Consider the following 25,660-nt stretch of genomic DNA (forward strand, 5'->3'; position numbering starts at 1 on the left):
TTATGTGTCATTTCTTCTGTAAAGATTTACCTGATGACTGCCATTAAATCAGCTTTGTCTTTGGTATATCACTATACCTTATGTGTACTTCTATTATAGCCATCCCATTGTCTTGAAATGGTTTATTTGTGTCTTTCACTCTTTGTGGCATTATTTGAGGACAGTGCCTTCAGTTCCAATCGAGTGTCTGGCACAGAGCAGGCATTCAAACAGTATTTGCTGAATGAAGCCCACATGGTCCAGCATTTCATAAGGTCTTGAATATCTAATATCTTCATAATTCTCAAAATTTCTTGTGTCTATTCATTTTTAGGTTTTTTTTTTTACATTTGTTTTTGAAATTTTATAACAGTTTATTTGGGCCAAATTGATAATATACGCCAGGGAGCAAGATCTCAAATGCTCCTTAAACGTTTTTAATAAAGAATTTCAAACATAAAAAAATAGAGAACAGTACTATGATGAACCCTGTGTACCCATCAACCAACTTCAACAATAATCAACATTTGGCCAATCCTGCTTCAGTTACGCCCCTACAAGCACCAATGGATTATTTTGAAGCAAATTCCAGACATCATTTTAATTCATCTGTAAATATTTCAGTATGCAAACCCATTTCACAGTGAAAAGTCCTAAGCAGAGAAAAATTATTTTCTATTAAATCACTGGAAAAGAAAGAAAATAACCACAGGAAATATATAAATCAAAGAGGACTTCATATTTTTAAACAAAGAATCTAGCTTATTTGCATCTTATATATAAAAAGGAAACTCATGTGCAACTAATTTAATAAATATGTATTTCAAATTTTCAAATCATGGTAAATTAAATGAGAAGTTCTTTATTTGCAAAGATACCTCCACAATGGAGAAATATGGCAGGTATCACTTTAATCAAATGATCAAAGATATCATCATCACCAATTATGTGACAAACTGACATCATTCCTTCTGATGTGAAGGATCTTAAGATGGGACGATTACCCTGGATTATCCATGTGTGTCCAGTGTAATCACAAGGACCCTCATAAGAAGTAGGCAGGAAGCATAGTCAGAGAAGATATAACCATGGAAGCAGAGGTCGAAGTGATACAAGAAATGCAGGTGGCCTCTGAAGGCTGAAAAAGGCAAGGAATGGATTTTCCCCTAAAGCTTCCAGAAAGAAGATAGTCTTGCTGCTACCTTGATTTTAGCCCTGGAAGATTCATTTTGGACTTCTGAGTTCTGGAACTGTGAGATAATAAATTTGTGACGTTTTAAGCCACTAAGTCTGAATTCATTACAGCACCAATAGGAAAGTTATACAGCAAAAAGTAAATGTGGCAGAAAAGGTTAACAACTGGTGAACATAGGTGAAGGACATGAATGTTCATTATGTTGTTCTTAACAGCTTCTGTTAATTTGAAAATTTTCAAACTAAGTTGTGGGGGAATAAAGAGGCATTCATAAGCAATAAAGGGATAAAAGGATAATCTGACAAAGAAAGGGGAGGAAAAGAAAATGACAAGTAGTATAGAATCTTACAGTTACAGGGGTGTTCCTGTGTCACCTAATAGTTCCATCTTTTAATAGATAAGAAAATCAAGGCACAGAAAGTTTAAGTATTACTCTAACCCAGATCATGATATCCAGAGCTTTTGTGGTATATCAAACTACCTCCCAGAAAAGAAAAAGAAGACAAAAAATGAGAGTATAATTTTTGAAAGGATAGGGATTCAAATAGTGAAAGAGAAGGAAGTACAAGTAGGCGATGAGAGGATGAATTAAGGGAGGCTGGTTATGATCTGAGATGTGTATCTTTACTTCAGGGTAAATGGCTTAAAGCAGAAGTTGTCAGTATTCAGAAGTAAGGGACCGCATCACATGGATAAAGCTACTCAGAATAGTAAAAGGGCAGATAGCAGGTGACCAGGTGAGCACGTGCCAAATATTCCAACAACTACAGTAACTTGGGCAAATAGGTTGTTCTTTTGTTAAAAGGTAAATTTCCCTTTTGCCAACACCCAGAAATTATTTATACAATACTGAAAATCACTTCAATTTTGTTTATTGGCTTTCTTCCCTAGAGCAATCTGGGTAGCAAGAAAAAAGAGGTGAGGTCTTTTGACACAAATGTGAATAGTGACCATAGTCTCAGTTTATACCTATACTGGCATAATTATTATTTGTGCCCACTTCACTTTGATCATTCTAAGCACAGGACATTTCAAAAGAGGGTAAGACAGCAAGTTTCTGAAGTGATGACTTATGGACACTTAGAGGAGATGAGAAGGGTGTTGGATACTTGGGATAGAGAAAAAGTAGATCTCAGGAAGGATCACAGAGAGGAAATACAATGTACCTATTACTGCTGGTGCTCTGCATCCTAGAGCAATCATCCATTGAAAGTCCTTTCCCCTTCTTCCAACTCACCCGCTAAGCCCTAGTCCCCTACTGGCACAATACCCAAGTGAAATCACCTTTCATCGGGTTGCTGGCCACTTATGTCTTTGAGTAATAAAATAAAGCACTTGTTTAACTCCAAATGTACAAGGTCTGACAATTAAGTTCGCAAACTTGTTGCAATGATGTTGCTAAACATTTTTGATATCAGAGGGATTATTCATTTTGAATTTGTACCAACTGGACAGTTCACCAAGTTTACTATTTGGAAGTGGTGAAAAGGCTGCATGAAAAAGTTAGACAACCTGAACTCTTCGCCAACAGTTTATTGCTCTTACATCATGACAGTGTACCAGCTCACAGGGCACTGTCTGTGAGAGTTTTTAGCCAGTCAACAAATAACTGTATTGGAACACCTTCCCTACTCACTTGACTTGGCCCCCAATGACTTCTTTCTTTATCTGAAGAGAAAGGAAATATTGAAAGCAAGACATTTTGATGACATTCGGGACATCAAGGGCAATACGACAACAGCTCTGATGGCCATTCTAGAAAAAGAGTTCCAAACTTGTTTTGAAGAGTGGACTAGGTGCTGGCATCGGTGCATAGCTTCCCAAGGGGAGTACTTTGAAGGTGACCGTAGTGATATTCAGTAATGAGGTATGCAGCAATTTTTCTAGGATGAATTCGTAAACTTAATTGTCCAACCTTGTACATTAGCTCACAGCTTAAAAGCCTGCTTCTTTCTATCTGGCAAATAATACACTGCTTTTCAAAATTTGAAGTTAAATTTTGAGGTTAATAATTGATTTTCATATGGAATATTGAAGGTTTCACATATATGCAAGGGATGACCAAAGTTTCAAAAGCCCACATTCCTGAATGATCCGTACATACAGAAACATCCTACTATCATCCACCAGAATTCTCTCCATTGCTATGATCCTCAAGGCTTAAGGAAACAACACCCTCCTACCCCATCTCTCTGGCTCCCAACATGCCAGAATTGACCAGAATTTGCCTCCCTCAAAGTCACCAGAGGGCTGTCTGCCCTTCTGTTTCTAGAGTCTAAAAGTCTACAAAGAAGCCGTATGAATAAAGAAGAAAAAATATGAAGTAGGCAGACAGAAACTGCAGAAGAATTATTGCCATCACCAGGTAGAACATAGAACTCACTTTATCATGAACACTGCTCTAAAAGAAATAGGTATTTGGAAAACCATTCATTCTCTCTGAGCTTTCGCTTCCTATAAAAAGAAGAATGTGGATTATATTAGCTCTACAATCCTTTCCAGCAGCAAAATCTGATGTTAAGTTAAAAAGGTTTTTAACTGGGTGGACCTAGAAATCAAATCACAATGGAAGAATGTTTTCTAGAGTTTTATGAACCCCTATTAGTCACAAGTCCCTATCTTAACAATCAATCTCCATTTACAGAAGGAAAATTATGAGTTAGTCAAAGACAGCTAACGTTCCCTACTTTGCTGATTTTTTGAGTAGCTGTTTCAAGTAACAACAACAAAAAAATCACACAAGAAAAGCAAAGAAACTGCAAAAGTAATACTTACCTTTCCATCATCTGTGTCAAAAACATCACACCAAGGAGATTTCACACCTTTAATTGCCAGGTCAAATGAACAGGTGAAAAAAGCTACCTGAATTAAATCTGAAAAAAAAGGTAAAATTTGTGGGTTACTATTTACTGCAATTTTCCAAAGGCTAAATATCTATAGAATGCCATGGCAGCAGTTGAAGAAATGGATACACATAGGATGACAAAAACTATATACATACATTTTAAGAAAGGAAAACTGTATTAAAATTGCAATATTCAATATATACCGATAACAAAAGATGAATACAAGTCATGTTTGACTTCTGCATTTAGAAGAGGTGCTCAAAGAGGTTACCATCAGTGTCCAGACACTTCTGATTACAGAGAACTACTGCTTGAGTAACGTTGACCAAAGTGTCTACTTGCATACATTTTTCGACACCCCCAGTACTTAGTTTGGAGAGAAGACTATTCAGTTTCTTCTTGGCTATCAAAGAATTAAGACTTACTCTCTACATCCCAAAAGGGAAGTGCAACTATCAGGAAGAAACCATGAGAAGGTATAAATTTCAGTCCAATAAACTAAAAAATTTTCTCTCTGAAAAACGGTAATAAAACGGTTAAGTTTTTTTGTTTTTAAAAGTAGTATGTTTGTTGTGAGTACCTCTGCCTACCAAACCCTTAAAAAGTTTAATGCAAGGGCTTACTATATAAATCATAACTTGATTTGGTTAATTTTAGAGGGTTGGAGAAGGAGAGGTAAAAAGTATAAAAGGTTTTAGTCCTAAACTTGAAAATTAGAAATAACAAAATACATTTATTGAACAGTTCTTTTAGCTACACAACAATTCGTATTATAACTATTAAGAAGAAGCAAGTACAAAGAGAAGGTTATAAAAGGAAAGAAGACTACAGAAGGCACAGAGTGTATAGAGGTTAGAGTAAGTGAGGGGTCAGGAGAAAGGAGAAACAAAGGGTCAAGGAGAGGAACACACAAACAAAAAAATCACACACAGAAGAACGGAGAGGTTGATAACAGCATCAGTTTTTCAAACTTGGCTGCCCAAGTTTGTGTGGATTTCAGGAGTGGATTTCAGAATAAATTATTTGGGATTTTTACATTGCTCATTAGCTGATCACATTACTTTTAAATACATGTGGGTTTTGAAGAGAAGGGATAAGGGAATGAGTACTTAGGCTATAAAAGGAAGCCTCTGTCAGTACCAAATAAAATTACTCCTCTCCAGTCAAGGGCAAGTGGGTGATATTTAATGCTACAGAGAAAGAAGAGAAGTCAAACTGCAGGGGTGGCCTTCATTGCTTTGATTTTTAACGTCACTGTCTTTCGTCTTTCCCAAGAAAAACGGGGCAAAAAAATAATTGATTTTATATGTTTTTGGCACTAGTTTTGAGTTTGAAGAACTTCCCTGAAGCTGTACAAACAGGATATTTAATTGGGAATATACATAAAGCAAGCCACTTAAAAACTGTGCTTATATAAATGAAAGGGCTTATAATCCTAATATCGAATATAATAGAGTGGCTTATAAGTACCATGTATGTTTCACGAAAGGTCCTGGCTTCTCACACTTGAAATTCTAGTTCTGAAACTATGAAAAGTCAGTTCATATGGCATATTCTTTACTGGATGGGAGTTGACTGAAAAAAATTTCACCAAAAAACTCTCTGAAATACTAGTAAAGAAAAAGCATAAGATGACAACTGAAGCTATGAGACCTGAATCTGCTACTAATTATCCTGGGCAAGTCACCTAGGTAATCTGGGTCTCAATTTTCCTACCTGCAAAATAGGGAGTTTAGACAATCTTTTATGATGAGTTATGGCTCTGATGCATCTGTTAGATCATTCTGATATCTGGTCAATTTCTGGAGCCTCAAAAATATTTATATGATTTAGAGATTTAAAAATTAAACAATAAAGACATAGGAAAATACTATAATCTTGGGTTAAAAGAGGATTCCTAAGCAAAATACAACACTTGGAAGCCATAACGGAAAGACAAATGTGGCTATATGAGATATAAGCTTCTATACAAGTAAAGGCACCATACAGAGACTTAAAAAAAAACCACAATAAATTCAGAGAAAATGTTAGCAAAATACAATAGGCAAAGGATTTATGTATGTAAAGAATACATAATTAATATATCCATAACACATAAAGGATACCTATGAGCAAGTTAAAAAAATAATAATACAATAGAAAATGGGCAAGGTTACAAAGAGGCAATTCTCAGAAGGAATGAAAATAGCTAATAAACATGAAAAGATGTTCACCTTCACAAGTATCAAAGAAATGCAAATTAAAGCTAGATACCATTTTTCATTAATCAAACTGGCAAAAATGAAAATGACTAATAATATCCACTGTTGGATAAAATAGGGGAAAATGAACATTATTGATATAAATTTTTCTACATTTTCGAAGAACCATTTGGAAGCATGTCAAGATGTAAAATATTCACCCTCCTTAACCCAACTACTCCCACCTATCGTTATTTATCTTATAAACTCTTAAATGCAAAAACCAGACTATAAGAATGTTCCTTGTGCTATTATTTGAAAGAGTTAGACACTAAGAAAAACCTCAGTAGGAAAATGATTTCCTATAAAAAGAATTTGGACTGTAACAGCTCCAGCCCCTTTCACTAGTAAAAATTTTTTTTTTAAAGATTTTACTGGGGAAGGGGAACAGGACTTTATTGGGGAACAGTGTGTACTTCCAGGATTTTTTTCCAAGTCAAGTTGTTGTCCTTTCAATCTTAGTTGTGGAGGGCGCAGCTCAGCTCCAGGTCCACTTGCCGTTGCTAGTGGCAGGGGGCGCAGCCCACCATCCCTTGCGGCACTCGAGGAGTTGAACCGGCAACCTTGTGGTTGAGAGCCTGCCTTCCAACAAACTGAGCCATCTGGGAGCTCAGCAGCAGCTCAGCTCAAGGTGCCATGTTCAACCTTAGTTGCAGGGGGCAGAGCCCACCATCCTTTGCAGGACTGGAGGAGTTGAACCAGCAACCTGGTGTTTGAGAGCCCACTGGCCCATGTGGGAATCGAACTGGCAGCCTTTGGAGAAAGAAGCACGGATCTCCAATCGCCTGAGCCACCGGGATGGCCCCCTCACCAGTAAAATTTGATGATGGGTTAAATAAGTTTACTAGCATTGACCTTGAAATTAAATCATACATCCTAAGAAATAACATAGAATTTAAGAGACAGATATATTGCTAAATAAAAAGTTACAGAAAATACATACGGCATCACCTCTCTATGTTTAAAAAATAAATAAAGGTATTTAAATAGCTAAAATATTTTGGGGCAGTTACTGTGTGCCAGGTACTGTGCCAATGCTTTGCATAAATTAATCTCATGTAATCTTTGCAATAATCTTATAAGGTAGGTACAATTCCTATACTCATTTTACAGAGAAAGGAACTATGGCAAAGAGATGTTAGGAACTTGTCGAAGATAAGTAAATACGTTATTAGTAAATACAAATACTCCAGTTCCAGAACCCACGATTTTAACCACTATGCTTATATTGCCTCCAAAAAGAAGTTGCTCTCAATTACCCCAACAGTAAAATACAATTAATCCTTGTTCATTTAAAGACTAAAAATAGTTAAAAAAAAAAAACTTCAACAATCTAAATGCCCACTAACAGAATAATGCCTAGATACTGATATAATTATGAAATTATTACATAAATTTAAAATGTAGTACTAAAATTACACACATTAAATAAAAAACACAAAATTATAGTAAAATTTCAGACTGGTATCATACATTTTCATACCATTGCTAAATGTTTAAAAATCTTCAAAACAATATCCCATTTATATACAGAAACAGAAACATAAAAGTCGGCATGGGATGATTTAAATGCTCAGTTCATGACAATAGCTACTTCTAGGGAGAAGATAAATGATTCTGCAAAAGGACCAAGAGACCTCAACACGTATATTAAAAGCAACTGATTGAAGCATAACGTTAAAATTTGACAAAACTGCGTTGTGGGTATACTGATATTCATTGTATTAACCTTTATTATCTATATGCTTGAGTTATTTCCCCAAAAAATAAATAATTTTTAAAGCTCCTCAGGTGACTCCAATGTACAACCAGTTTGGGTAAAGAGAAAAAATTCCATTTTAAATACTAGTCTAGGCATCTTCACTTTTTTAATTCTCATAAAGTATTCAGGCTTTATGATTGACAGATTCCAGTCTACTTTTTTTCCTCTAACATCCCCTACTTCTAGTGTTTTGTAAACTTATTTACAATATAATGAAATCCATAATCTTTGTACGTGGATCCGTCAGTATCAACTCTATGCAATTATAATTCCTAGAAAACAGAAAAAAAATCTTATTTTTTCAATTTCCCACTTCTAGATGACCACATGTTTTCCCAGCATAATAGTGCCACTTTCACCCTCAAGTGTCTCAGGATGCATGATAAACTGAAGTCAGCTTGTCTCCACTGCAACACCTAATGACAGACACGACGGCTCATTTTCTCAGCATCTCTAGGGTTAAAGCCTCAGAAAAACCCACATTACTTTGCTTTTCACTTTCTAAAATTTATCACTTTCAAAACATTAACGTGTACTTCTGAACTGTTTCAAAAGCTAAAGAATTTATATGACTTTTCATTTATGTTACTTTATGAGGAGATAACACAGAAAAGATCCTTTTTGTTCTATAAATAATGCTTAGAGTTGAAGCTTTATATACCTCTGTCCTCAAAAAAAAAAAAAAGTTCTAGGACAATGCAAGATTCTTGTGCATTAATTTACATAAAACCCAGAGAAGATAGGAACATAAAAATAGTAAGCATTAGGTGTACAATTTTGACCTAGAACTTATTATTTTCTTAATATAAAATCAACTGTGGTCCTTTAAAAGGAATGCTTCCATATTTTTTCATTTTCAGAGTTCAAAAACTAGTTCAGAGTTCAAATGAAAGATAATAGGCACGTTACCTGCATTTAAACTGTTGACTGGCACTTGCAAAGTAGCTGCAACTTTTTTTAAAATGTCCTGCATTTCTGGTCCAGTTTTGAAGGCTTCTACATGATAAAGAGCAGTATCATTGTTTTCCACTTCACTTGAAAACTTCTCACAATGATCAAAAAACCTCATTAGTTTGTCATTAATTCTTGGTGGTCCACACTCCATCTCTGAAAGGGAAAAAATTACATATATGTGTGTGTGTGTGTATATATATATATATATACACACACATACATATATATATATATATATACATATATGGTATATTATATATGTAATTGACATAAATGAGTTTAAAATTATTGAAAATTTTGTTTCAAGTGTGAAAAGGAACACTGTAAACCTATTTATTCACTGGCATGCTTGAAATAAGCACAGATCATTCAAGAAAGACATAAGACAAAATTATTCCCCATATGTAATTGTAATTCATGAGTATATGCTACAAGACTAAAGAAACTGACTATCAAAGATAAAATAAAATGTGCTATAGCAATATTACATAATAAAGGTAAATGAATGCTTTCTTAAAATAAAATAATTTTATAATAAATTTAAAAATTATATAATATACATATTTATAATATATTATATATAACTTATATAATTTACAATATAACATATAATATATAAATATATAATGATAAAAAATTAATTAGACATAAATGTCATAAAAGGTACAAAAATATGTGAGTACTGCTTCTGTCAGGCACAAAAACTTGAAAAACAAACTAAAAATTAGCAAAGTTTCTAATTACAAGGTGAGAGATAATTCAACAGATCGAATCTGTTTTCTATGCTAAGCCAAAGTCTAAATAGAATATTTTATTTTTTCAATTAACTTTCCCAATCCCGTGTTACTTTACAAAAGACTCTGCTTTGGACAAAAACTACTGACAACAGCAGAAAATACATTAACACTTTTGTATTTTATTGTGTTAGGTATTTCTGATTTGGTTTATTTTTCTAACTGAAGCTCTCAGACAATTTCCATTTAGAATTTAATTAAGTTTCATTACTTCCCCAATGTGGCAACAAATATGTATTGGAACAGCATTCATAATCATGCTTCCACTATAGGAGTGTCTTTTAAGTTTTTTCAGAGTTATATTTAAAACACACAACTTTCAACCATTTCTCCAATAATTTACCATGAAAAGAACACCAAGTATACTATTTCTGTATATGAGAAAATTAAATCTAGCTATACCATTTTGCTTTGGATGTGTGTGTGGAAAAATATGTAAGTGTGTGTGTGTGTGTGTGTGTGTGTGTGTGTATCCATTTCAATGGATAATTCTGCCCACTTTAATTGTCGATTACAGTTCTTAAGAAAACATCTTAACTAGGAAAATAAGGAATTTTTGTCATCTGCCATCTTTTTGTGGTCATCCTTGCTATTATCTAATTACTTCTCTTTAAACAGAAACAAAGGCATTGTTCTATTTCAGTAAGAATACAAAATCTAATTCAGTGGCCTCCCTCAACAGCCCAGATGTACACAACAGCCAAAACAGCTGTCTATAGATAATAATGAAGTAGCTAGGCAAAGGGTTTAATCTGAGACTGAAAATGGCGGGCTTATTCTGAATTATCCTGATCCCTGGCTTTGTACTTCCAGACAAATGTAAATCCCCACAATGCCATCTGAGGGCAAACTGTCATTCACTCCAGGTGGGTCAGGAGATCCTTTTAAGTAGACACCATATATATTGTGCTAGTGAAGCATGTTCTACTTTCAACATTCAGTTAATTTAACAGATTCGTGGGGAATTTTCACTCACATTAATGGAAAAAGACTAGCGATGATTAAAAAGCACAATTCAACAAGTGAGCAAACACAAGTCAGCCAACAGTCAACTGAATTACCCACAGAGCAGTAACATGACACACAATCAATAGAAGAACCTTGGAGATGGTTGAACTGCTTAAGGATGCTTTTGGAGAAATGACAAACCGGCTACTTCATTTTTCATTGGGCTAAATGATGTCTCACCTCGACTCTGACCTTAAAACTGATCAAGAAAGTATTTAACACTTAATCATTTCTCTGGCACAAAAATGTTACATGTTTTTATTGTTATCCTTAAGTTACAGGACAAATGGACCCTACACAGTGTAATGGTTAAGAGACCTGGATACATACCTAGCTATAAGAAATTAGACAATCTAGTATTTCTGTGTCTCAGTTTTCTTACCGGTTAGGGGGAAAATACTATCAACCTCAGAGAGCTGTTGTAAGGATTTGGTGAAATAAATGTGCGGCATGCCTGGCACATAGTAGGTACTAAGTGTTTGCTATTATTATTATTATCTGTGTCTATTAAATACTTTCTAAGGGGGAGAGGGGGAAGCACCATTTGGGAAAAAAAGGAAGACCTGGATTCTGGGCCTGGCTCTACTCCTCAAATAAAGGGCAAATCAGCAAGGTATATTCTTGGGCTTAGCTGCTCTACCTGTAAAATAAATGGGCCCTACCAGATGACCTCTCAAATTCTGCAAAAGAGTAAGTAATGGGATAAAATAGTCAAGTACTGCGTGTGACCATGGACCACAGCTACAAGGGTCACTCTATAGTACATAGAGTAAAACAGAGAAAAAAGTAGAACAGTAATTTTGAGAGTAGCTTCCTAAAATAGAGGAGGAAGGTCTAGAACCAACATCTGAAAAAAATCCCTAAGTAGGAAAACCCAAATAGGATCAGAAGCAAAGCCTGAGAAATCAAGTCCTAGATTGTATTTAAAAGTGTGCCAAGCTGTAGAACTAGCTGCCGCGGAGGGAGGAAAGGGAGGGTTTGTTGCTCAGAAGGGACAATTCAATTGGGGAATGAATGATCAAAAACTGCCCTCGTCTGTCTCCTTTCCTATTGGATCCCCCAAAGTCTACTACAACGTCCTGCTCGTAGAAGGTGCCAAATTCATCGCTGAATGAATGAATGAGAAGGGAGATAGCCAAGTCCCGAACATCCTATGGGATGGGGGCTCGAGGGCTGGGGGACTGGGGACATAGGGAAGTTCGGAAAGGCTGGATAGGAGAAGTCCGGGATCTGGGGGAGGACTGAGGGCCGCAGTGGGGGGAGTGAGGATTTAGGGGGGCGGGGGACTTAGGACCAAGGCAGGGCACTTGCCCAGCGGCGGCCGGGGTGGTCACCTTTGACGTCGGGTAGCGGCAGCTCAGGGTAGCAGTGCTGCCACAACGCGTTCAGAAAGGCGACGCTGCTCTCCACGCAGCGGTGCTTGGAGCTGGTGACAAGCTGCAGGCGGCCGTAGTTCTCGCGGCTAAAGAGGGTCGGGAAAAGGGAGGCCAGGCGCAGTGCCAGCTGTCTCATATCCTGCCGTCCCTTCTCCACCAGCTGCCCGTCCACCCAGTCCTCGTACCACAGCGGCCAGTCGGCCAGCGCGGCGCCTAGGTCTCTGCCGCCGCCGGCGTCCGCCCTGTTATTTCCGGCCCGGCGAGCCTGCAGCAGATCGTGCAGCTGCCGCAGCTTGCGGATCTGTTTGGCAGTAGGGTAGCGGGTGCCATGGCGGATGAGAGCGACCAGCTGCACCGGGGTGCAGGCCTCCTCCAGCAGGTACAGGTCCTGCCGCGGCTCCTCGGAGTGGGCATCCTTGTAGATGGCATCCTCGTAGCGAGTCTTGGTGCCGAAGTAAGAGCTCAGCGGCAAGACCTCACGATCTTTCTGCTCCGGGTGGGAGCAGTGCGAGACCGACGAGAGCAGAGCCACAGCCAGGGCCGCGGCGGGTGCTACAGTGACCCTGAGGCGGCTGCCCGGACCCCGGAGCATGGTGCGGTGCGGCCCCCGGAGGGCGGCGTACCCACTGGAGTAGCCGACTTCCGGCTCCGGCGGGCAGGGGGCGGGCACGGAGGGCGCTTCCGGCCCGTTCCCAGGTATTCTCCGCGCGGCGCTGGCGCTGGGCTGTGCAGAAGCCGTAGTGAATGGCGGAGGGTCCTGGGTCCCCGCGGGATACTTGGAGGAGCCCTGTAAACGTGTGGCTAAGGTGAAGCTGACAGAAACACCCGTGGAGCTTCGGAGACCTGTGGCTTAGGTGGAGCCGGCTTCTGCTGTCCCGGAGCGTGGGCGACTTTCCTCGTCGCAGGCGCCTCAGGGACTGACCCAACGCCTTTCGGCTTCTTAAATTTTATAGGGTGTGAATAAGCCCGGATAAGCCTTAGCCAACAAGCAGCACAAACAGGACACCTTTTAACCGCTGACTCTTGTAGCACCGTTCTTACCACCTTCTCTTTTTCAAAATGTAGTCTCTGAGCCATCCGCAGGAGATGCACCTGAGGCGGCTGTTTGAAAATGCAGATCCCTGGGCCCTGGCCCCAGCACGCCTCCTGTAGCCCAAGGTTTTTTGCCCATCAGTGTTTGAAAATAAACAGTATACAATAACTTAGAGAAGAACTCGGAAAGAGGCTCAGTTCTCCAGGAAATTTACGTCTGAATCTTTGGTCGTCTCTTGACCTGACCTAGCAAAGCTGACATCAGTGAGACAGCATCCCAGAAATACTGTGCTTGTTGATGCCGAAGGCGTAGAGAGTAGAGACAGCAATCCTGATAACTCGGGCACATTGAGTCATGGCCCAACAGATTTACCCCACTATTAAATATGAGTTAATCTGCTGTGTGAAGCAAACATGCTCTCTACCACCACTCCAAGTCCAAACTCTCCACCCGTGTAATTACATACGCAAATCAGCAGCTAGGTTTTTCATAGGTTGTTTACGGCTCGGAATCTTTGACCCTCAAATCATAACTGAACAATACCTTGGTTTCTCCACTTGAAACCCCTTTTATAAGCCAGTTGGGAGAAGTATAAGTATTAAGTCATAATGGTGATCCAAATTTGAGGAAGTTTGGATCATGTTTTTGTAAGTGTAGTTTTTCCTTCAAAGACACTATTAAATTGCTCTTTGTAAGTCATCTCCCTTTTTGCCCTTTTTCTCCATAAGTGCTTCTCTGGTCCAAAGGTGTACCTCTAAATATTAACCAATGAAGGAGGTACCAAGTCTTGCAGCTCCCAAGTCTTCCTAAAGACATCACTCTGTCCTAATGAAGCAATCTTTAGAAACCTTGTCTACTTACAAAACCTATGGCACACGTTCTTATACACTAAATTTACCCTTGGCTTGGTTTTATTTTCCTTCCTTTAATTACTCATCTATTTATTTGAAGTTGTTCATATACTTACATAAACCAACTTCAATCATTTTGATATCGAGGTGACAAATGATAAAGTTGACTAGTGTCTTCATGTTTTTTGCTAGGAAAAAGCCAGATACAGTAAAAAGAGGACAAAAAGTACATAAGCTTTGGATCTAGACTAAGCTCAGCCACACATTAACTGAGTGACCTTGTAAAGTTACCATTACCAAGTTCTCTGACCTTTAGTTTCTCTATCTGAAAATCCTACAGTGCAGGATTATTATGAGAATCAGCGATACTGTATTTAAAACTCATACAATAGGCTGCTATGAGTAGTATTTTTATCATTAGTAATGTTCAATGTTTTTGTTACTCCTGTATGAACATGCTTTGCTCTCTAGCAACTATACAATATAAACTTAACTTCCACATTGATGTGAATGATGTTTACAGGCAAGGCCTGCATCAAAGATCATTTCAAAACTTTCCTAATAATAAAAATACATTCATCTCACTTATAAATGAGCCTCTCATTCATAAAGCAGTGAGCACTTTTGAAAAGTTGCCAGGCCATGTCTGAATTCTCTGGCCAGCCTTTGAAATAGGTGTCCACGTTGTCCACTTAGTACACAGGAATTTACATGGTGCAAACATGGCTGCCCCTTCGCAAAGACCATGGATGGGTTGCCTTCCCTTATAAAAAGTCGTGGGTATGGCAGCAATGTATTTGAAAAATCTGCCACAACACAAGAGATATGATAGAAAATTAATGGTTCAAGTTCCTTAAAGATACATGGCAGGGAATGGAACCAAGAGCACTGATAAAGAATTTGAACCGGATGGAGAGGAGACCTTATCTTCTGAGGGAAGATTGGAAGGATGGGATGCACATATGTGTACATTTGTTAGTCTAGCAGGAGAGAATTCATGGATTTCAAGCCTGGAGGCCTCAGTTTTCTCAGTGACATAGGAGGCAAAGTTGAAGAGATGGGGAGAATGGGAGTTAAGTCTTATGGAATGTGGAAATGGCTTAGATTTGCAACTGAGAGGAATGGCAAATAAGTAAAAGGTGGATGGTTAGCTCTGAGGGTCCAACTGAGAAAGGAAGACTTGATTGAATCTGTTGTGTCTTTCAGAGTAGAAAAGAAAAAAGTTGAATTATATTCTACATTATTCTAATTTGTCTTAAGTAGAATTTCTTTTCTGATCAATCCACTGCCTTAAACAATAGGGTAGATTATTTTTTGCCAAATTATTCACGGACTTCTAAAATAGGCATTCCACTCTTAAGATTGCATGATGTCACATACAGTATTTTAAGTTACAGCTATCTACTATACTTTTAAAGATGTTATTAAAGAAGATGGTTTTTAGGTGAAGAAACAATAAAGGAAAAAGTTAAATTCTGTGGGGGAAAGGGTAAGCTCTCTATTAATAATTTGCTTTCTGAAGTTAATGCTTCATGGTATTCGAATTCTAGCTTCATCACTGATTATCAAGATCTGTGAGATCTTGAGCAAGGTAAACTCTTTTGCCTCAATTTGTTTTCTTCTGTAGAGTGGGGATAATGTCATTGGATTATTGAGAGGATTAAATGAGACAGTTTACATAAAGACTTTCTATAATTCCTGGCCCTAAATAAATATCAGTTACCTTTCTATGCAGAATTAAAATGCTTCTTATTATCGCTTCCCTTTTAATCAAGTAAACTAATAAGTGGCCAGTTTTTCATAGATATCTATTATCTCACAACCACATTAAGCAACTAAGTTTGTGCCTATGCCAAGAATTTTTTAACTCTAGTATTTTACTGTCCTAATGTTTCATCTTGCCTTTGCCGGTTATTGATTTAGTACATATTTGTTTTAATTGCAGAAGAAGAAGCCAACACAAGGATGGTCCATGTGTATGGACAGGGCTGGAGTGATCCATGCTTCAACAGTAGTACCTTCAACCTTGCTTGAATGTGGAGGCGGCATAGATCACAAGCTCCACAGACTACAAGATAACTTTTGCTCAAAAGGAACCACACCATCGCTGATAACTAACAACTACATTGTTCCCTGGCATATCAAAGCTAAGCTGAATTGTTTAAATTGTGTTTCAGTTGATGAATAGACCTTCATTGAACCACACAAAAGCAATGGAGGTGACCTGCTGTTTCACTTTTTCTATTATATTCTGCTAAGGGACTTATTTTGCAATGACAAAACTTCTAGTGGCCTGACACATCCCAGAACTTTGATGTTGTGAATTCTTCCTTCCCATCAAATGTTGGTTTTAAATCCACAGAACTGTTTGAGAAACCAGATACAAGATTATGGTAAGTTTATATTACTAATATTTTTCTATGCTGTGTTACCCGCATTTAAATAGGGGGAAACTATAGCTATTCACTTTCTAGTCCTGTACCATGATGATTTTTTTGCACAAACCAACTTTGTTGCTCAGAAACATAATGTCCTCCAGAAGTCCCCTCAATCTAAAACATATTGTTATCCCATCACAAACATAAATAATGTGTTCCACATCCTGGTAAAAATCTCTCTTCTCCCCTGTATTTCTCAAGAACAAGCATGAAAAATAGCAATTGTGTTTAAAATCTTATTCCAAAATTGAAAAATGTCTTCGAGCTATTGGATCTTTACTCCAATTGGTTAGCTGAGTTTAAAGCCATAAATATTTCCTTATCATTCCAAAGAATGGAGAACTTTCAGAACAAAAGTTCTTTCTTTATTGGTTCTTTGTCAAGAAAGCCCATTTTTACTTAGTCCATTAATGCTAATTTCATATTGTCTCAGTTGCACATGCACGAACCAATCTTCTTTCAGCTTTTGTTCACTGTTTTGTTTTAGTATAAATCCATCTGGTTGCTTTGCCTATATTATATATGAGTAAATATTAAAACCCAACAACACCTAAGCTAGAAAAGCAATGTAGGCACCTGGGGACTCACACACTTGGCTGTAGACATTTTAATAAACAGGACAATTCACGTTCCACTTGAAGCAACCATTATGGTTCCACAAACAACACCCCTCATTACCTAACTTTTCCTTTCTTGTCTTACATGTTACACTGCCTTGTCTGATTCTATATTCCAAGAGATAAAGCAGTTGCTGCTAATTCATTCATTGGTTAATACCTTAGATGTAGCAGCCATTGTGAAACTTTTTTGATTCCCAAATATTCATCCAATAAGTAGACTGTCAGCATCTATTTGTTGAAAAGGTGTATGAATGAATGAATAAATGAAAATAGAACAAAGAGGCAGTGTTGTTACCTAAAATGTGGAAATGGCATTGCTTTGCATTTATTGCAGTGTAATTATCTTTCCAGCTCTCTCATGACATATGAAGACAATATTCATATTACGTTGTGGATGTGGAAATCGAGACAGAGGTTAGATGCCTTACTGAAAGAAATCCAATAAAGGTTTAGTAGAACCAGTTCTAGAATGTGATTGATAGCATAGCTATTTTTGTGTTTCTTTTCCTGATACCTACCCTACTATTGACAAATTATCAGTAACTTCAAAAACTGTCACTTGTAGCTGAAGCTAAAAGGATAAATTTTATACATAATACTATAGCAATTACTATTGGTTAACCATCCAACATTTATTCTTCCTTTTCCCTTGAAATATGTATTCACCTGTCAGGAAGATCTCTCAATCCCCATTGCAGGAAAAAATCTTGATTGGTTTAAACCAGTCCCTAGTAAATATTTTTCTTACCAGTTTTGGTTTAGGAAAGAGCATGTAACTCAATTCTGGCCACTGAGATATTAAGGTCAGTCTACTGGACAGTTCTGGGGAGTTTTTTGTTTCTAAAAAAGAGACAAATGATGGGATGATGAACAATCAACATTTTATAGGGTCAATGAGTTGGAAATCCTATCGAGTCGAAGGAATATTACAGCTGAGCCATAAAATATTCTGGAAGGAAAGGAGATGGTATTCAGTAAATGAAATGCTTAAAATGGATATCGTGAAGGTGGTGCAGTAATCGTTATTGATTAAATGAGGCAATTTAGAATATGACATAAGAAAGTTTAGCCACGGCAAATTATAGAATACAAATCTTTTAGAAGTAAGGAGTTAGAAAGAGAGAGAGACAGAGAGAGAGAGACAGAGAGAAAGGAAAGGAAGAAAAAAAGAAGGAAAGAAAAGAAAAGAAAGAAGGAAGGAAGGAAGGAAGGAAGGAAGCAAGAAAGAAAGGGAGAAAGAAAGAAAGAAAAAGGAAAAGAAGAAATGAGAGACCAAGAAATCCTGCCTCAAAATGTTTGCTCTTGGCTCTAAACTTCTGTTCCTACTGGACTTAAGCCCCAGTAGCTTCTCACCTTCCACTAGTCTATGCGTCTCTCTCTCCAGCCCAGAACTAAAAATCCCCAGCTCACTCAGCAAATATTCCATGAATTTTATTAAAATAAATTATTTTACAGAGACATTTTGTTTTTAACAGATGCTACTAATGGTTTGGAAAGATGAAAGAGATTGACAGCACAGAGATGCCAATGATTTTAAATATAACTCTAAAAAACCTCATTCTTAAAATATGAGAGGAAGATACACGCAAGGAAGAAGCAACTGCCCAAGACATTAGCAAGTCCAACTGTGATGAGTAGGTCTGCTACAGCCGTCTTGCAACCAGAGAGATGGCTTAACAGCAAAGCCAGCCCAATGCGATTACACAGCAGAGAGTGGAAAGAACCTGAGTCCTCGATGATGCTAGTGAGTGAATGAATTAAACCTGGAGTATATCTACTATGAGCTTCCTGTCATCTAAGGTAATAAATGTCTTTACTGTTTAAACCAGTGTTTTATTATTTTCTGTAGAAAACGTTCTCATTGAGATAAGTACCAAATAACCCCACTGAACCTCCTAGGATGTCTTTTCATGCTTTTCCGATGTTGCTGAAGTCATCTATTGAGAATAACAGAAAAAATCTCATCTCCTTAGATATAACTAATATTATAAACAGTTGTTTGCTTCTCAGTTTAGACTGTTTAACACATAATACACATTTACCAGGAAACTGTAATAAACAGTTTTGTCAAAACATTGATAAGTAACCAAAACAGAAAAACAACATATTGAATCATAAATAGTGTTATTTTTATCAAGTGGTGACACCTGGAGCAAAACAAATTTCATTAGTGGAAAATGAGAAAATAGAAAGTTTTCTATAGATTCTGGGGAAATTTCAGGGCAGTTTCTAGAAGGTTGAATGGCCTGATTATTTTTTAAAGGCTGTGGTAGGCTACATAATGGCCCCAATTATGTCCATGTCCAAATCCCTGGAACCTGTTCATAGGTATGTAACATGATATGGGAAAAAGGGCTTTGAAAATGTGATTAAGTTAAGGATCTTAAGATGGAAATATTCTTCTGGGTTATCTGGTAGACCCAGTGTAATCACAAGGGTCCTATATTATTAGAGGAGACGAGAGGGTCAGAGTGAAAAAAGGTGATGACTAAAGCGGAGGGAGAGATGGTGATGTGAGGACAGAATCAGAGGGATGCAGGGACCACAAGCCAAGGAATATGGGCAGCATCTAGAAGCTGAAACAGTCAAGAATCTGGATTCTCCTTGTAGAGCCTCCAGAAGGAAAGCAGCCCTGACAACCCATTTTAAACTTCTGATCTCCAGACCTGTAGGTAATCAATTTGTTATTTTAAGACATTAAGTTTGTCATAATTTGTTATAGCAGCAAAACGACACTAATAAAATGACTAAATTTACTTTCAAACTCACTGTTTCTTTTCCTTAAAACAGTTTTATCACAAACACTATTTTTATATTACTCGGTTAAGATTATGGGTTTGGGAAGAGTCATTTACTTTGATGAAAGTAATAATGTAGATAATACTACCATTTACAATGCATTTGCCAAATTCAAAGGATTGTGCTAAAAGCTATACATACTTTATTTAAAAAATCCTTACAACCTTTTCAGGTAAGTACCATTATCCCCTTTTACAGATGAGAAAACAGGCTCTTTGAGGTTAAATAATATATTGAAGTCACACAGTGGTGTTGTAGTTGTGCAGGAAGAATGGACAAATCAGGAGTTATTTTTATATTTTCTGTGATAGATTAAGGGTACTTGTTATCAGTAAGAACATGGAAGTCAGAGAAAAGAAAAAAGGTAAAAAGAAATGTTGGGTTGGACAGTTCCCTATATTCACGATTTTAAGATTGTTTATTCAGGATAGCTTGGATGTAGTTCAGACATGAATTTAGGAAACCAATTGGCAACGAGCCATTTCTATGTTGGGTATTTGAAAGTCGAACGTTCATAATGAACCTTAGATGTTCTTAAAAGAAGAATCCTTTTTTTTTAAAATTTCTGGAATCCATTTTTTAAAATTTGTCTATATTAAAACTTATTCATAAGAACGTTGCTACATTTTACATTAGGCACAAATATTATTAAAGTTTTTTATAATCGTTATTCATGCAACTTGAATATTTAATGTATATGTGGTTTGCAAACAGCAAATCTAGAGGATGTTCTTTGAAGCAAAAAGCAATGGTGTTTAATACTGGGCTACTTTTATTTATTCTCTCTGTCTTACATATGAATACAATAAAACATGTTTTAAGAAATTCAAAATTTTTAAGGGGAATGGCTAAAAGTATTTGATGATTTGCATTGTAAATGAGGGATGGGGGATGGCTGGCATTTTTTTTCCCCCCAGAAAAAAAAGTCTTTCTTGATTCTTAATGTTTGCACTGATGACTACAGCGGAATTTCTGCCCTCAGATCATAACCCAGTGATACGGTATCTGTTCTTGACATGAGCAATAACTGGAGTACTTAGGGTTAAACAAAATATGAAATGTCACAAGATAGAGGAGGTGAGGAAAGTATAAAGTGATAAGGTACTCATCAGCTCAGAGTAGTTGTTTTACTGTGATATAACAAAGTAGAAACTCGTCAGAAAGGTGCCAGGCAGGAGATAAACATGTGCCCACATTATCTAATGTCAAGAGCTGAAGACACTATTTTAAATTTTTATTCTGAAGATACAAATAGCATCCTTACGAAAAATTGAACACTAAATAGACATGTACTAAACCAATTTTGCTTATTGACAAACATGTTCATTTATTTGACAGTTACTGAGCGTCTCCTTGGTAATTTTCAGGCCTCAGAATTAACCCAAGACAAAATTGTAAAGTAGAAAGTTTCATTTCAGTCATTTTACCTCTTTCAACTATGTTCTTTTTTGAGCCTTCAGATTTTCCTCTTCTCCATCATCAGGCTTTGGAGCTTAGAAACAAACAAAGTTAAAGCTCCAGTGAAAGGAGTGACAGGGCTGTTTACGATAAAAGATAGTTGTATTCAGAAGAGCAGAAAGAGTGTATGTTTATGAAAGCGGCAGAACCAAGGGGTTAAGTTATTACGTATGGGTAGGTAGAATTATGTCCTTTATTTTCTTTTTGCTTTTCTATTGTAATGCCTTCTCAATAAGAAAAATAAAGTACATATAAGAAAAGAAACAGCAAAAAGAATGCGTTAAAATTTTATTTACCGTTTCTGTTTTTTTTCTAATTCATTTTCAGTCCATCAGGCCTGCTTTACTTGTTTGGCAATGTTCTCTAACTTGTTTAAAAACTTTTCCAAAATGGTCAAAAGTAATGTTTCTAATTACTACAGACTTATATAATTTTTATGCATCATGCAAACATCATGAGGTGTGGTTTAAGGCAATGAACATTTTAAGTTACTTCAAACTTTAACTATTGGATAGTTAGGGTGCTCTCAACTTTACCCAGTTACAGTAGAGTAGGACAAATATAATTAGTTAATATTTTTTAACCAGTTATTTTGACTAAGTTATTGCATTGCTTCGGGGCCTTGAAGGATATAATATACAATGAAGGAAAAGCAGAAGGTGCTTATCATAGAGAGGATTAGGAGCACCTGTTTTATCTTAGAGAAACCCCTCTGAAGAAGTGTCATTTGTCCTTGCCTAATCAGCCTACAGGTACCATGTTTCCCCGAAAATAAGACCTAGCCGGACCATCAGCTCTAATGCGTCTTTTGGAGCAAAAATCAATATAAGACCCGGTCTTATAGTAAATTAGACCGGGTCTTAATATAATATAATATAATATAATATAATATAATATAATATAATATAATATAATATAAATAATACAATACATAATATACTGGGTCTTATATTACTTTTTGCTGCAAAAGACGCATTAGAGCTGATGGTCTGGCTAGGTCTCATTTTCGGGGAAACACAGTACAAAGGACTAATCTATAGTCTGACAAAGTCAGATGATTGACTCATTGCAATGCGGGAGATCACACATAGAACTGAGACATCTGACCAAACAATGAAAAGATAAAGTAATTATAGGATTTTTGGTAAGAGTGGAGTTTGGGTGAAATTTAAATGAAGCAGTGTTTGGATAGACTCAATGTAAATCAGAGATCAACATCAGGTTTGGGAGGGATCCAGGGCCCTGTTTCCTTGGAAACTACAAAGTTAAGATACATGTGGAGTGTTTTGTTCAGAAGCCCCTTATCTTAAGGTCTGTACCTGGTTGGAAATTCAGGCTGATTCTCTGTGTCAGTGTCTTAAAATCTCCAGACAAGAGTGGGATGTCTTATTTGTAATGATACAGTTTCAGACAACAAAGCTTCTGAGAGTCTGTGGTTTTAGAGTACAAAGTTCCTCAGCAAGAAGACAGTAATCACTGAAAGAAGGGGGTTGTTATGACGCTTTATAGCATGTCCTTGGCAGAAATAGCTTCCTATAAACTTTGCAGCTGGCTTCATCCATGTTTATTATTCCAGCCTGATGAGTGACAGAGCAGATTTTTTACTTTCTAAGTCCCAGTTAATGCTTAGCCTAAAAGAGATAACCAGCCAAGAGAGTGGAAAAGAAATTCCCAGGCAGAAAAAAAAAAAAATCAGGTTTGAAGGTTGTGAACTGGGAAAGATCTTGACACGTTCAATAACCTAAAAGCCAATAGAAACAGTAACGCAGACAACAAATGATTCAAAATGAGATGGGAGAGATAGGCAGGGGTCAGATCTTGCAGAAAGCTGTTAGCCTTAATAAGGGTTTTGCATTTTATCAAAGAGCAAAGAGAAGTCACTGAAGAGTTCTAATCAGGGAAATTCTCCCATCTTGATGTACTAATGTGGATTGTTGGGGCAATAGTGGAAGCTGGACTGTTGCAAGAGAAGATGGTGATTTTTTTTATTAGAATGACCAATAAAGGACAGAAATAGATAAATTCAAGATTTGGGAGAGAACCAAAAGACTTTAAAGTATGAATGTGTAGGGTGAGGAAGAGGGAAGAGTTAGGATTAATTTCCAGATTCTGGCTTGAACATTCCAGTAGAGGGTGGTGTCATTAGCTAAGATGTACAAGACTGGAGGCGATACAGGATTGATGGGAAAGAACAAGAGTACAGTTTTAAGCTTCTTAAATTTGTGTGACATTCAATTCAGAATGGCATGAATGTACTTAAATACCAGGGGTGCCAAAAAGAAGTATACACATGACTTGTATTCATCTTTTGTTATCAGGATATATTGAGTATTACAATTTTAATAGTTTTTTTTCTTTCTTAAAACATATATACATTTTTTTGGCACCCTCTGTAGGTGAAGAGAGGTTTGAGTTGTTGATAAATATGGAGTCATAAGTGTATATTTGATGCCATAGAAAAAGAAAGTAACATGATTTTTTAAAATAGGGTTTGGGGAGGGGATCTAGGACAAGAAGACATACCAAATCCAGAAGTAGAATGAGAAGAGCTAGTCAGGAAGATCAGGCACCATGAAAATAGCCAAATTCATTTATGAAAAGCTCAGTTTGATGTTTGGTGTTACCTTAGTTTTACTTGTCATCAATTTCTTAGATGAATAAAGAGTTGAAACATCTGGTATACGGCAGGAAAGACTTTTTCTATACCCTCTTAGGTTCTGTGGCTGGGCCTGAGAGTTAAACAGACAAAAGATTGTTTAACAGGAGAAAAGCGTACAAATTTTATTTGATGTTAATATTTTTATGTGGCATCAGAGCCTTTGTAGAAAAGAAATGTTGACCCAAGTAAGCAAATAAGCCTGGGAGCTTATGTGCTCTATCAACAAAGAATAATAAATTGTGGAGATGTGATAAGACAAATGAAAAAAAAGGGTTTGGGGCAGTAAATTGTGGGAAAGTGACTAAGAGATATAAGAGAAAAACTAATTAAAGATAGGGTTATTTTAGTGGGTTTGTTTGTACAGATTCACCTTGACATCAGCTCTCCATATCTGGTGATAAGAATGTTCTCTTCTTCCTGGTACAGGGAAGGTACATTTCTTATGGGAAATTTTGTGACCTACTTTTAGGTAGAAAGGAGGACATCAGAGAACCCTTTCAGCATCTGTTTCTCAAATGCCTTCAGTTCAAAATAATCAGTATACTGCAGTGGCATATTTCAGGGTGTCATGTTCTGATGCCTTCGACTGGTTTTAGAGTAGGTTTTTCAATGTGAGGTAGGAGGACCGGATTGGGATTGGGCAAAGTTCAGGATTGGGCAAACTTTAGGATTGTTGGACGTGGGGAGGCAAGGATTCTGAAGCCAGCCTTGAAGGGTAAACCATCATTTGAAAATGTAAGTTTGATTGATCTATTGTTCTGAAACAGAGGCTGTTTACACTGATGAGGGCTTACATGAATAATCTTTTGCTCAGGTATATAGATTTCCAGGAAGTTGCTAAAACAAACAAACAAAAAATTATTTGTACCTTTATCTTCTTGGGCAAGAATTTCCTGGTAAAGTCATATAATGCACAGTTCTAATCTTATTAAGCTGTATGGCTTTAGGTTGTTTTAGTTTTCATCGTATCCTCTATAAGATTCATCTCATCTCCTTTGTTGACAAGTCATCTTTTCCTATTTTGATTTTTAATATCTGGTTCTACATCTATTTTCATTAAAAGGATATGTGGAGGATATATTTGTGAATTCTCAAATATTAAAAAATTTTCTTTTGCCCTTGCATATAAATGATAATCTGAATTTCATTTTACGTTCTTGGATCGTAATTCTTTACTCTCAAAGATCTATAAGTATTGTTGCTTTATCTTTTAGTTTCCAAAGTTGCAGACTGGAAGTCTGATGCTAATGTGTTTCTTTTTTCCTTTTTTACAATGTGGCCATAAATTCCCTAAACATGCTAATTGTAAGTTATCTGTGGGCTCTCTTCCATTCATTCTCTGCACAAATTTTAATTTTCCACTGTGTTCTTCTGGACAGCCTCTAATGGCATTTTTAGATTTTTAACTGTTTCCACACAAAGTTGTTGGTAGAATCACTAACAGAGGACACGGTCTATTCCCAGAGACTTTGAAACAATTCTGTAGTAATTTATTCTTATAAGACACTCTTCTCATCTTTGGAATTCAGATATCACCAGGTATCTCAACAGCTGTCTGGCTCATAGGGAGAACTTTTATTTTAAAACTTTAAGTCTTTCTTCAGCTCAGGGAAGTTTTATCTTATTATCCTTTTAATCAAAGATCTCC

The 25,660-nt window shown here is 36.9% G+C and overlaps 1 protein-coding gene across 2 annotated transcripts in view; it reads right to left on the reverse strand.

Annotated features, from left to right (window-relative positions):
* The window catches only part of MINPP1 (multiple inositol-polyphosphate phosphatase 1), a 31,358-nt gene extending 18,288 nt beyond the window's left edge, over window positions 1–13,070 (reverse strand). The window contains exons 1-3 of one of the 2 annotated variants that reach the window (XM_033131019.1): window positions 12,113–13,070; window positions 8,932–9,129; window positions 3,950–4,047 (exon numbers count right to left, since the gene is read on the reverse strand). In XM_033131019.1, the coding sequence (XP_032986910.1) occupies window positions 3,950–4,047; window positions 8,932–9,129; window positions 12,113–12,746 (930 nt within the window). In that variant the 5' untranslated portion in view covers window positions 12,747–13,070. The remainder of the gene's footprint in view (window positions 1–3,949; window positions 4,048–8,931; window positions 9,130–12,112) is intronic. The other variant, XM_033131020.1, reaches the window with a different exon arrangement.
* Window positions 13,071–25,660: the final 12,590 nt, after the last annotated feature.

This window comes from Rhinolophus ferrumequinum, chromosome 16, assembly GCF_004115265.2.
Source record: "Rhinolophus ferrumequinum isolate MPI-CBG mRhiFer1 chromosome 16, mRhiFer1_v1.p, whole genome shotgun sequence".
NCBI lineage: Eukaryota > Metazoa > Chordata > Mammalia > Chiroptera > Rhinolophidae > Rhinolophus > Rhinolophus ferrumequinum.